Here is a 14,178-nt window from a genome sequence, read left to right on the forward strand (position 1 = left end):
ATGCGGGAGGGGGTTTGCTAGTAACAGTGAACTAAACACAAAAAGAGAAAGACAAACAAACCAACTCAAGTAAAGTAAAAAAAAAGCGAAAAAATACACCGCATTTAGGAATTCGTGAGTACCGGGTCAACATAACAGTTATCCAAGTCTATGCACCGACCACTACTGCTGAAGAAGCTGACGTTGAGAGATTTTATGCGGACCTACAATGCCTTTTAGACCGCACCCCATCATCAGACGTCGTTTTTCTCATAGGAGACTGGAATGCTAAGGTAGGGAGTGAAGAAATATCCGGAATTACAGGCAAGTTCGGTCTTGGTGAGCCAAATGAAGCTGGGCAGAGGCTAGTAGAGTTTTGTCAAGAAAACAACCTGACCATAGCGAATACTCATTTTCAACAGCACAAGAGGCGCCTGTACACATGGACTTCACCGGACGGTCTGTACAGGAATCAGATCGATTATATCATTTGCCGACAGAGATGGAGAAGCGCTATACAAGCAGTAAAAACAAGGCCTGGGGCCGATTGTGGCACCGATCATCAGCTTCTTGTTGCCAAGATTAAGCTTCGATTGAGGAAAACGCAGAAAACTAGAAGGCCTTTCAGGTATAATCTGGATCAAGTTCCATTAGAATATGCTGTGGAAGTGAGGAATCGATTTCAAGAATTAGATCTAGAAGACAAAGAGCCCGAAGAGATGTGGACTGATGCTCGTGATATAATACAAGAAGTTGCTACTAAGGTAGTTCCAAAGCAAAAGAAATGCAAGAAAGCAAACTGGTTATCTGAAGAGGCTTTGCAAATAGCTGAAGAAAGGAGGATGGCAAAATTTATGGGGGAAAGAGAAAGATACAAGGTTCTCAATGAGGATTTTCAGAAAATAGCAAGGAGAGATAAGAATACCTTCCTGAACATACTGTGCCAAGCAGTTGAGGACAACAGCCAATTAAGGAACACAAGAGCTCTGTATAAGACAATCAAAGATATCAAAGGAAGCTTCTGTGCTAAGATGGGCGTGATAAAGGACAAACGAGGCAAGGACCTCACTGAAGCCGCAGAGATAAAGAAGAGGTGGCAGGAATACACAGAAGAACTGTACAAGAAGGACCCGAATGTGCAAACCCAACATAAGACGGTTGTGGTCACTGATCTCGAGCCGGGCATCCTGAAGAGTGAAGTTGAATGGGCCTTAGCCAGCCTTGCTAAGAACAAAGCTAGCGGAATTAATAGCATTCCAGCTGAGCTGCTTTAAAACCTCAACCATGACGCTGTTAACATTCTGCATACATTATGTCAGAAGATTTGGACAACCCTGCAGTGGCCACAGGATTGGAGGAGGTCAGTTTACATCCCCATTCCAAAGAAAGGCAGTGCCAAAGATTGTTCCAACTACCGCACGATCGCGCTTATTTCGCATGCTAGCAAGGTGATGTTGAAAATCCTCCAAGGTAGGCTGCAGCAGTATGTGGATCGGGAGCTTCCGGACGTGCAAGCTGGGTTTCGCAAGGGCAGATGAACTAGAGACCAAGTTGCCAACCTTCGCTGGATCATGGAAAAAGCAAGAGAGTTCCAGAAACCCATCTACTTCTGCTTTATTGATTATGCGAAAGCGTTTGACTGCGTAGATCACAGCAGATTGTGGCAAGCTGTCCAAGAGATGGGAGTTCCGATTCACCTCATCTGTCTCCTCAGGACCCTGTATGAAGGGCAAGAGGCCACAGTCAGAACTGGGCATGGTCTTACTGATTGGTTTCCGATTGAAAAAGGAGTGAGGCAAGGCTGCATACTGTCGCCCTGCCTATTTAACCTATATGCAGAGTGCATCATGAGGAAGGCTGGGCTGGACGAGTCTTCAGCTGGAGTGAAGATTGCTGGAAAACGTATCAACAACCTTAGATATGCGGATGATACCACTTTAATGGCAGAAAGTGAAGCGGAACTCAAGAGACTTCTGATGCGCGTACAAGAAGAGAGTGAGAAGTTTGGGTTTAAACCGAACATTAAAAAGACAAAGATCATGGCGTCTTTCCCTATCAAGTCCTGGAGCATCAAGGGACAAGAAGTGGAAGCTGTGACAGATTTTCTCTTCTTGGGCTCCAAGATTACCTTGGAAGGAGACTGCAGCCATGAAATTAGGAGACGCCTGCTTCTGGGAAAGAGAGCAGTGGTTAGCCTTGACCGCCTAGTAAAGAGCAGAGACATTATTCTGCCAACCAAGATCCGTATAACTCGTGCTATGGTCTTTCCAGTTGTGATGTATGGATGCGAAAGTTGGACTGTGAAAAAGGCTGACCGCCGAAGAATTGACGCGTTTGAATTGTGGTGCTGGCGAAGACTCTTGAGAGTTCCTTGGACTGCCAGAAGATCAAATCAGTCGATATTGTCGACCATAAACCCTGACTGCTCATTGGAGGGTCAAATTCTAAAGTTAAAGCTCAGCTACTTTGGTCATCTGATGAGAAGAGAGGAGTCGCTGGAGAAAGATTTGATGTTGGGAAAGGTTGAGGGTCGCCGGAGAAGGGGTAGGCAGCGAACGCGATGGTTAGATGGCATCCTCGAGGCACTGCAGATGAAGTTTTGTGATGTTAGGAAGATAGTGAGAGACCGGAAAGCGTGGCGTGACATGGTCAATAGGGTCACGAAGAGTCGGACACGACTGAACGACTGAACTGAACTGAACTGAGTACCGGGTGCTGTGATGCGTCTAGGAAATTCCCTGGTACCATATTCATAACATTCTTATTCAGGGCTATAACGAGGGACCACTGATTGGCGACACTTTTGATATAGTCAATGTGTAAAATAGGCGGGTTACTACTGCAGTGAGTAGTGTGTGTTAGGGGTTACAGTGATCTAATTTTTAATACGGCTTGTTGGTAATAAAGGCTTCCTCCAATAACAGTTAACGAGGAAAATTTTTCCCAGATTAGAATCTTGCCCACTGTATCTGCAGTCTTCTCACGGTATCCAACGTTCCAAACGATGATTTGCGCACGAAACTGTTCATATCCGCACACCAACAGCGTTCTGTGGTAACCACAGATCCAGGTTTCTGTAAACACGTTTTCGATTATGACTTGCGTTCGGCTGTCTCTGATCGTGAATGGCGCAGGCGCAAGGAGCAGAAGTTGCGCGTGGTGCTGGGCGGCCACCGCATATCGTCGACGCCGCTGCCGGTGGCAGTGAGCGCGTGCGTGATTCACCCGCATTATCGAGGCGTCGCGTACGTGCACGACATCGCCCTGCTGGTTCTGGCCGAGCCCGTAGTTTTCCACGACTTTGTCTCACCCCTGTGCGTCGAGACGGAGGACACGCCGCTCAAAGACCGACAGCTCTTCACCGTCATCGGCTGGGGACGCGTGGCCGAAGGTACGCGCATAATATATGCACGCGGGTGCCCGATGAGCGAGTTATGTGCGCGCTTAACCTGTGTTAACCGTCGGTGACGTGTATACAAAAGATGGAAAGTATAAATTATGTGATTTTTAGTGTCAAAAATCGGAATCGTGCTTTTACAGCAGCAAGCCAATAAAGGTGCCTTTAGGAGTTTTCTGAAAGCTTTTGCAGCGGCAGACACAAGGTCTTTATATTTCAGTGGCAAGAGAACGGTGCGAATTTAGAACAGAGTTGAAACTATACATGTTTCGTCAATAAAAAAAAAAAAGAAATTCTGGGAAACACAAACGGATGAACAGTTTTAACGGATTTTCTTCAAGGGGAACGTATTGAAAATGCAGTCAGCGGTACCCTTCAGTTTTTGTAAAGCGCAGTTATGTAATGACAAAGAATCTTCGCACAAATGAATGACCACAGCAAGTGTGACTGAGCATTGACAAATTAATGTTGATACCCTCAGAAAACAAAACCAGGTGTAGATTCAAAGATAGGCACAGTTGCTTTTAAACGAAAAAAAAAAAAAAACGAGGAGAAAAAAAGTCGCGAATGATTTATGCGATTCATGAGGCGGTATGCTCAGTAGCATGAAACTAAAGTGAGTTGCAGCGCGAGAACAACACGAACACAGAAATAGCGCTGCGTGTGTCTTAATTGTGTTTGTGTTCGCGTTGTTCTCGCGCTGTAACTTACCTCGGTATGGTCAGACCAATCGCCTGCACCTTTATCCTTGTTTGCATTGCAGTCTGCCTGCTGTTTACGTCTCCTGCACACAGCTTCAGCTGACGAACGATACATTTGCGTCTCTTTATTTGTTTTCACCATGGCTTTGTGATCGGGAGGCCTCTGGTGGCGTTTGAGTCTATTGTTTGAAGTTTGAAGTTTGAAGTTTCGTTTATTGTACTTAAAGGTTAACAAAACACGAATACAGAAGGAGGTCCCAAAGTCAAGGACTGTGGACGGGACCTCCTATAATGATTATTGTAAAAAATATATATTGAGCAGTTGCAAAATTTATACAATATTTCGCATCAGTGGGTTGGGGTGAACGAAACGTGAATTTATTACAAGCACTATTGTTGTAATGAAAACGGTTACACACCTAATCACATAATAAAAACACAAGAAACAATTCTTAAAAAGATATAAAGGATAACATTGGAACAGTTTACCTTGAAAAATACGATTAGTGTGATAACAAAAACTGACGAAGAGCGGATTTGAAAGTATAAATAGTTAATGATTGTTTGATAGTTACTGGTAAATAATTCCAAAGAGTGGTACCAGAGAATCGGACTGTTTGTTTCCCGTAATTAGTGTTTGGTTTAGGCAGCAAGAAGTTATTGTTGTTGGCGAAACGTGTGTCGGTACGACGTGGTATTTGATCATTGGTGGCTAGAGAAAATAAAAGTAGCTCTCTAACAGATTTATACATTAGGATACATAAACTATAGTCGATTATTTTGTTCACAGAAAGAATACTGTGTGATTGGAGCAAACGAAGGGCATTTTCTGAGCGGTGCGTATAGCTTGATTTTGAATAATTTGCAGGGAAGATAAATGCGAAGGGTACGTGTTTCCCTAAGATGAAATACAATGCTGAATGTGAGTGTGGATGAACGAGTAATATAGAGAAATGAGCGTGGGAATTTTACGGGCGAACTTTAATTAGTACTCTAATGCCATAAGCCATTTTGCGAGAAATAGATGTGATGTGAGTCCGAAATTTTCGATGTTTATCAAGTTCCACACCTAAAAATGACACATGATCAGAAGCAATGATAGAGTTTGAGCCGATGTTAACAAACGGGGTTTCGCAGATAATTTTATGAGGTGAGCTGAAAACTATAAAACTAGATTTGGATGCATTAATGGACAGCATATTATCCCGGCACCAGCTGAATACAATGTCTGCATCAGCATTCAGTTTTTCTACCACCTTGTTTATGTGTGATGCCGAGGTTAAGATGGCCGTGTCATCTGCATAAAGAAGACAGAATTATTAAGGCACATAGGGAGGCCCTTTATGTATAATAAAAATAAGAGAGGACCAAGAAGTGAACCTTGTGAGCTGGAGTCTTCTGGAGGTATAGATGGAGATGGGTGGATGATATTGGAGAATGGAGGTAAGTATCCGGGTGATGGAATGCACTCTTACTTGACAGATGCACCTTTTGTATCTTGAGGGTGCCCGATAGGTGGTGACTTCAAGCGTCTATGTCACCGCCGGACGCTTTTTCGATAATGAGTGTTTTAACGCCAACACACTGAAACGGTTGACTTACCCCTTTCAGGTGCAAACTGCTATCCCCAGTGGAGAAAATGTTAAAATTTACATAACAAATACTTCAAAGCGAGAGTTCCCCATCATCCCAGATCTCATTAGATCCCAGCTTTAACTGCGGATTTTTATCGAGACCACTTATGTGCACATCATGACTCAACACTCGCTTCAAGCTCTCAACAAAAAGCATGGCCCACATGGAGAAATTTACAACTGTAGTATGCGATTGAATCGCACCCTGATTGTGCATGTGCCGCTGAGGCGTGCAGTGAGCCAAACGAGCGACGTGCTGAAACTGGCCAAGATTCCGCTCATGAGCCTGGCGCTGTGCAAGGAGAAGCTGGGCGAGGACATCCTTGACACCAACCTGTGCGCCGGCGGAAGCAGAGAGGACACCTGCCAGGTAAGCGCGCCCCTGACTCATCTTCGCATTGACCATCAGTCACTCATCTATTTCTCTCCCTTTCCTGTCACAGAGAAGCATTCAAAGAGCGCTTGTTCCCTATCATTGTCGGATTATTTTGTGAGGATTCCTTTTCTGGAAATCTATTCCTGTGATGTTCATTTCGTCATTGTTCATTAGGTTCGAGAGCCGCTGTGCCGTGGTTATCAATGGGATGGGCCAACCTGAGTAATTCGTGATTTGCGTAGTTAACACGTGAACCATAATAAAAAAAATTAAGAACGATTACGACGCTCCTTAATGAAAAATTTGAGCCTTGTTATTTAAGTGTTTTTGTGATATATTGAGGCACATAATTTTAGAGATGCTTCCCAGTTGAAAAAAAAAAAAATCAACTACAGAACCGTGCCAAAAATACGACAGAATATTCTGTAGTTTTGACGTTTACGACAAATTTTCTGTTAAACATCATAATTTTCTGTACTTCTGTAGTACTCATCACTAGTACTGGATACTTTTTCTGTAGTACGTTTCTGCAGGCTGTAGTTCTGTAGTACTTTTCTATTGTAACTACACAAAATTCTGATGTTACTACGAAAGCGCCAGGCGCAATCTTTGTGGATAGAAAGGTAGCAAGGGCAACAACGCCTTCGAAAACGACAAAAGAGAGCTTTGAATCTCAAAGAGCAACGCAGACAAGAGCGCATTCAGGCTTCAGAAGCAACGAGTGTAAGCGCCTACCTCAGATGTAGACGGTCAACGAAATCTGTATATATTTTTTATGGAAACAGAACATGGGTCAACACGCATGCATTCATGAAGTGGAAAAATCTAGACAATTAGATCTCCATTTTTTTTTCTTTTTGTGAGCGCGCGACTTACAGGTCGTAAAATACATTAGACTCTATCTAACATACTTATTGACGAAAATCGAAAGGCTTTGGTTTTAGGAGGCCTTGTTTTTCTTTTTTCGAATCGAATGCCATCTGCAGGCATCCAGCACAGAAATGCACCCGTTGAGTAGTGGTTACTCATCGAGCGAAGCGAATGTGCATCGAAATGTTTCTGCAGAATCTTCAATGCTTTACAGAAAAAAAAAAAAAAAAAAAAAAAAACTACCGTTGGAATTTTACTGAAGCCGAACTCTGTTCTGAGAACGGCATAGCGACTCTCTTGCGCGTCCTCTGTGCTTGGCCTGCAGGGCGACAGCGGTGGTCCGCTGATGCTGAGGCGGCCTGACGGCCGCTGGCTTCAGGTTGGCGTGGTTTCCTGGGGCATCGGCTGCGGGAGGCCGGGATACCCGGGAATCTACACGCGCGTGTCCAGGTCTGTGACGCTTTTTTTTTTTTTCTTTAGTAGCTCAGCTCGTATTCTTCTGTACATGGGGTAAGCGGCACTTCGTGTATTTACGAGCATAGTTGTATACTGCTCCATAGTCTGTGCATGGCCAGTCGTTATCATATTGCAGCCAGTTCATAGCATGACACGAGTTCAAGGACAAACCACCTAGTGGATCCACCACTGAAGATTTCAGTCTGTTCCAATACAAGAAAAAGATAAGATACATTAACTACACCCTCCCATTAAAAGTAATAGTGGGGCAAGAGCTGGCGTTTTGTAGCGAGGCAGGACAAATCATGCCCTTAATGCCGATCTGGCGATTCTCCGTCTTCTTCTTCAGTCCTCTTCATTCTTTTCTTTTTTACTAACGGTGGTGAGTGCTTCCATATTCACAAGACCGTGGTCTAACACAAGATCATTTTATAACAGGTCCGTTAATGTGCAGTGGCATCGCACAGCGCACGGGCGCCTTGCGTTTCGCTTTCATTATAACGAGTCCATGCGGGCCGGGATCGATCTCGGGTCACCTGGCTCAGCAGTCAAGCGTCCTAAAAACTGAGCCGCCGCGGCGGGGCGGGCAGAAGGAACCCCCCAAAAGGTTTTTGAAATGCGTTTGGGTTGTGAAGGCAGGCCGGAAATTGGGGCTAGTAGGTGGTAATGAAAGAATTCAGTTAGCTGATATGTATAAAAATGCTTATAAGCATATACAAGCGAAATGTTTTATTTCTTCCCTTTGACGTAAAAAACAGTTAATTAACTCCATGAATTTAGTTCCTTCACATTTTTGCTAATAATTCCCACAAGAATATAAGTGGCTGATATTCGTTCACAAAATTACTGATATTCATAACACTTTAAGCACCTGTCTTCTGTCTGCTTCAGTGCGCTGTTGTCCTCGCTGAAATAAGGCCCACTCTCCCTGCAAGATATCGAAGGCATAGCTATCATGACCGGCGGTCGCTCTCCGAGCAATGTGGTTTGCTGTAAACACAAATGAGCATTTCTGTATGGATGCTCTCTACACTTGTTTAGTGCCGCATACGCGGTTCAACACTGACCGCGGTGGCCACGCTTCGATTGTGGGGAAACGCAAAAGTCGCCCATGTGCTGTCGATATCAGTTCCCGTCGAATATCTATAGGTGATCAAAATTATTTCTCGATACCATTTTATCTCATCCCCCCCTCCCTCCCTCCCCCCTTCCCTCCCTCCCTCCCTCCCTCCCTCCCTCCCTCCTCCCCCCCCCCTCTCTCTCTCTCTCTCTCTCTCTTTCACTCTCTGTCAACTTAGTCGCTTTCCTCATCGCTGGGCGACTTCGGTGTACACAGAGAAATGAGACGGTTACGGCGCCCTTTCTTTGTTCACCAAATATTTTCAATTTTTCGTATGCGAGCCTGCTATGAAACGCAACCTGCTAAGTGGTTACTGCTTACGAGCTGAATATGCGCGCGCTTTCCCCGATGCCTACACGACAGGTATACGCACTTCATTCGGAACGTGACCAAGGGCAAGCTCTGCAGTCAAGCGGACGACACCCGCACCATGGAGTTGGACAACGCCATCAGGCCGCTCAAGAAGCCCAACCTCAGCTGTAAGCCTCACTGTTCCGAGCGCTCGGACAAATTTTAATCTGTGCTAATACCACGTGTTTATCAATTGAACAAGAGATAAGTATTTTTTCTTTGCCAACCGCAGCGGCTGCATTACAGTTAGTTTTAAACGCTCCCTTCCCGCAAGCGCACGTAAGAATGCAAAAATATATAATCGAGTACTGCAAAATAAACTCTTCTTGGTGCCCTCCGTGTCGTGCAACGAAATGTGCAGGTATTAAAATATGTCCGCGTGCTCATAAATTCATAGTCTCATGTTCTATGCATTGAGTTGTTTTGTGCACTTAATGCCATTTGGGCTACAGGCTTTCAACCGTAGGAGGTTTTCCTTGGAATGAGGAGCAGCCTCAGAAAAGGTGCGCTTTTTGAGTGCTTTTATTCAGTCTGGCTCCATCGGAGCGGGGTCTCTAGAGATTCGAGCCGAGGTGGACAGAGAAATAGAGGGAGAGAGAAAGCGGCTGCAGGTCTGCCTTGTACGTCGTTCAATACAGCGAAAAATGTCGTTTGCTCAATTTACAGTGCACACACATGAGAAAAATGATTCTCGCGCTATGCCAGTGTGCTCGACTATACATGGCGTAAAGCAACTCACATTGAAAAAAAGTGTCGGAACTTGTAACGTATGTAATATTTTTTCGTGAAACCTCTATTCTTTTTTTTCATTATCTCTATTTTTACAACAGGGACAACAGTAATGTTTTTGAACAGTCCTGACGAGTTGGTAAGACGCGAATGTTGTAAAATAAATTAATGTTTGGGAATGAATGTGCTTTAAATACACATTACTGAAACAGCGTGAGTTCTATGTGATATAAATGCATTCTGCAGAAAAGCGCGAGATTTACTGCACATTAAACATAAAATCACGAAAGTGGGGAAAATATAAACAATAATTATTGATCTGCAGTTGAACGGACCGTAAAAAGGAAATAACAAGAAGAATAAGATTGGGATGGAGCGCATTTGGCAAGCACTCGCAGATTATGACTAGCAGCTTACCGGTATCGCTCAAGAGGAAAGCATACAACAGTTGCATCTTACCTGTACTTACCTATGGGGCTGAAACATGGAGGCTAACCAAGAGAGTTCTACTTAAGTTGAAGACAACACAGAGAGCTATGGAACGAAAAATGGTAGGGGTAACATTAAGAGATAGAAAGCGTGCAGAGTGGGTCAGAGAAATAACTCAAGTTACCGACATTCTAGTGGAAATTAAGAAGAAGAAATGGACATGGGCAGGACATGTAGTGCGAAGAGAGGATAACCGATGGTCGCTGAGGGTAACAAACTGGATTCCAAGGGAAGGAAAGCGTAGCAGGGGGCGGCAGAAAGTTAGGTGGGCGGATGAGGTTAAGAAGTTCGCAGGGGTCATATGGATGCAGCTAGCACAGAACCGGGCTAAGTGGAGAAATTTGGGAGAGGCCTTCGCCCTGCAGTGGGTATAGTCAGGCTGATGATGATGATGATGATGATGATGATGATGATGATGAGTTGAACGAAACGAAAATTAACACCAAATTTCTTAGAACAGCAATGTTGGTCTGTTTGACAGGCGACGAGTGCAGCCTCTCAGTAATATGGCGCGAGCATATCGGCAATTCGCACAGTTAGCGCCAAAAACATGGTGCGAACTGACGAAATTATAGAGACAGCACATGCGTAGAATGCACCAGTTGCAGCCTTTGCGTAGAACGATCGACATATAATTTTTTTTTTCCGTCACGGGTTTCAGAAAATTCAGATTCTTACTAAAACTAAGTAATGATTCTTAGTAAAACTCACTGCGAAATTTTTTGAAACGATAGAGAAAATATGTTCCAACCCCAACTGACAAGAATAAATAATGGTTGCCTGCTTCGTATTGATACAGTCCCTTATACGTTCGAGCACGGGGGGCCTGGACCCCTCTAAAAAACTAGTACGGTAGAGTGGTCTCAGACTTTCCGAGACCACCCTGAAGCCCTGCTTTTATTCCTCGTTTGCTTTTCCTCCGTTCCCGAAGCGTGCGGCGTGGCCGGCCGCTACGGACATGGCCGCGTTGTCGGTGGGTCGCAGGTCTTCGCCCATAAGTTTCCTTGGCTGGTGAGTAAATCTTCACCTGTCTGATTTTCACTGCCAGTGTCGCTCATTGTCACAGAATATTATTAATACGAAGGCATTTCTTGGCCTACAAATGGCTGGGACAGGAATTGTGGACAGAGCTCGTCCACGCGAACTGTCAAGAGAGAGAGAGAGAAAAGAGATTGCCGCGACTGGTATTTAAACCCGTGCCAGAACGAGCAGATCAGCTTGGCTGCCCCTTTTCCTCTAACCTCAGTGCCCTCCCTTCTCCCCCTAGACATTTCAACCGAGAAATGCGCCACATTCAATATTCAGGGGCAGAAGCAGAGCCCGATCATTGCACGGACACTATAGGGGCGCTTCAAGTTCAACGCAAGCACGGACTATGAGATTTTACGTACTGCCTTTATTTGTCCAATACTTTTAGGAGTACGCCAGATATGTTCATATAGAATAGAAGCAACACAACTTCCTTCTCTAATAACAGAGCTAGTTGCCATTTCCGAAGGTTTATCCTGAAACAATTTTTTTTTTATCTAGAAACTTCTACAACATTGACACAACCAAGTAATTAGTTTTACGAGAAATAAGGAATCTACGAAGAAGTCATGATTATATACCACACTCCACAATCACACATTAATGCATACGCCTACTCTTTTTTTTTCCATGGACTATAGCTGAGTGGAATTTTTTACCGGCTGCTATTTCAGAGTCAGACACGTTATCTTCCCGTGAAAATTTAATTAACCTCTGAAATGCATCTTGCAAATGCACTGTGACTTTTATTCATGTTTCTGTTTGTTGCGTTGTTCATTTCTACAAATATTTACTTTTTTTTATGAAAAGTGTATTATCTGCCCCCACCTTGTAACGGTCTTCACCGGTCAATAGTATTGGAAAATAAAAATAAATAAATAGATGCCATACACACATGCCATCTCTGGCCGAGTGCGGCCGAGGTCCGCTAGTGTAGTGTCGGGTGAATCCGCCAGGCGGCATGGGAGAACTCGCCATGCTTTCGTATTTACATCTAAGCAGACTTTAATGCTCCCCTGAAATTTTTGAATACCGAACGGTTGTTTATCGAAGGTTGACCGTCAAGACAGAGTAGAAGGTAGAACCGCTATTTTTGCATGTCGCATCATCATTCCTCCTATTTTCAAGAAGCAGACGAATGATGTTTAGGCCTTCTACCTAGGTGACTAGTTGAGATCCGCTGCTCTGCCACAAGCCGAAATGCAGACATCATCGTCTTATAGTGCGCACTGTAAAGCGGGAGAGCTTTCGCGTTAAAACCCCTAGGTATGGTATGGTACATTCTAAAGCTACTCCAGCTATATGGAACGGAGTAGTGGAGGGTCGCGGCTAATTCTGACCACATAGAGTCGAAATGGATGCGCTCTCAAACAGCGCAGCACGTAGGTGACTTGCTTTTTGCCAACATCGAAACGCGGCTGTAGCGGCTGGGATTGAACCTGCGTCCCCAGGATCAGCAACCGAGCGTTTTAACCACTGAGCCATCGTGCCGGGATGGGGTAAGATCCTGGTTTTTATTCCTCCCTCGGAGGTAAAAGGGCGACATTGTTATAGTAGTACAGCCACTTTAGCCCAACATCTTTCATATTTTTTTTCGTGCCCTGTATTTGGACAACAGCCATTGAATGCGCGTAGCATATTCTCGAGAGTGCACGCTCCTTTCGACAAAATTGGCTACACTTGGCTAGCACGTAAATCCAGTTAAAGGCTTCACGCATTATTATTGGTCTAAAACAGCCGAATGTGAAACAACATCCAGTCGCATGCTGCTGTTAGTAAATAATATTATTTCATCCTCCTTACTCATCTCGATGCTTAATCACTGCGGAAACACCAATTAAAAACAAAGAAAGAGGACGGGGTTGTTCTCATTGCGGCCAAAAATGGGATAAGATGCGACGCGAGGTGTGCGACAGTTAATTTTTGCAACCGGACTTTCGATGCCATCCAGAATGGGGCGTCGGATGGCTCTGCATATGATAGAAGGTTCATCTTGTCTGGCCGCACTGCAGTCTCGACCAAGCGTCAAGATCTTTTCACGCTGAATTTTTCTGGTTTGCACATCCTCTTCATACTATCCATTCTTGCGATTAGACTGTTTGCATAACTGACATGCACACTCGTAAAACAATTTTTTGTTAGTAAGAGCAGCAAGACGTTTTGCTTGCGGTGAGAAATTGATTGCGGCTCTTTTGCAGGCCGCCGTCCGCTTCCGAGGCAACCTGTCCGGATCCGCATTCTACATCGGAAACGGCTACGTCCTGACTGCGGCGGGAGTGATCGGACAAGAGTAAGCGCGATATAAGCACCCTGTTCACATTTGCATTGTTATGCTAGTCTGTGGCGTGTAGTTCACAATGTGCTCATGCGATGCGCGTCGGTAGATCAATAACTGATTAACGAATTGGAAGTTCACTACGCTTCGTTGCTAATTTGCGAGTAGTTTGCAGGAAATTTTAGTGTCTACACTGGATGGCTCACTAACGAATAAGCCGTTATGCGTCGTAGCAGCAACGTCACGAGGTGCACCACGCTAGTGTGTGTGTTGAAACAGAAGTTCAGCGCCGACCGCTTCGCGGTGCTGTCGTCGTTCTTCTGCCGTCTAGGTCGAAAATATAAAATCGAAGTGGACGAGAAAGATGAGGACGACGATTTCGCGCCAGCTGTAGCTAATGGGAGTGAGTTGATTTCAGGCGCGAGCTACAGGTCATCTACAGCCGGTAGAGGGAGAACGTGTGTCGGCCACTCTCTATCAAAAATAAACAAAGCTAAATTAAGCTAGAGAAGTCTAAAAAAGGAAACGTGCTAGCGCACGTAATTCGCACGTAATTCGCATTTCTGGTAAATCGGGAGCCAAGTTTTTCTGTTGCGACGGCCGTTCTTTATTAGGCAGATACAATTTGAAGTTTAAATTGTCTTCTTTTTTTTTTTTTTTCCCCGGCATTCCCAGTCAGCGGCGATACACTTTCGCTTCCGGCGCATTACAGTCTCTGCGTGACAGCCTATCGCTGGGAGAATGAGGCCGGCTATTTTCTCCCTGACACTTT

At 44.7% G+C, this 14,178-nt stretch overlaps 1 protein-coding gene across 1 annotated transcript in view; it reads left to right on the forward strand.

Annotated features, from left to right (window-relative positions):
- LOC146190863 (transmembrane protease serine 9-like) overlaps positions 1 to 14,178 on the forward strand; it is a 35,075-nt gene that overhangs the window by 16,906 nt on the left and 3,991 nt on the right. The window contains exons 4-9 of the mRNA XM_084600242.1: positions 3,114 to 3,370; positions 5,948 to 6,081; positions 7,283 to 7,407; positions 8,897 to 9,012; positions 11,034 to 11,113; positions 13,330 to 13,421. Coding sequence (XP_084456368.1) covers positions 3,114 to 3,370; positions 5,948 to 6,081; positions 7,283 to 7,407; positions 8,897 to 9,012; positions 11,034 to 11,113; positions 13,330 to 13,421 — 804 coding nt within the window. The remainder of the gene's footprint in view (positions 1 to 3,113; positions 3,371 to 5,947; positions 6,082 to 7,282; positions 7,408 to 8,896; positions 9,013 to 11,033; positions 11,114 to 13,329; positions 13,422 to 14,178) is intronic.

This window comes from Amblyomma maculatum, chromosome 4, assembly GCF_055883805.1.
Source record: "Amblyomma maculatum isolate TAMU_Amacu chromosome 4, ASM5588380v1, whole genome shotgun sequence".
NCBI lineage: Eukaryota > Metazoa > Arthropoda > Arachnida > Ixodida > Ixodidae > Amblyomma > Amblyomma maculatum.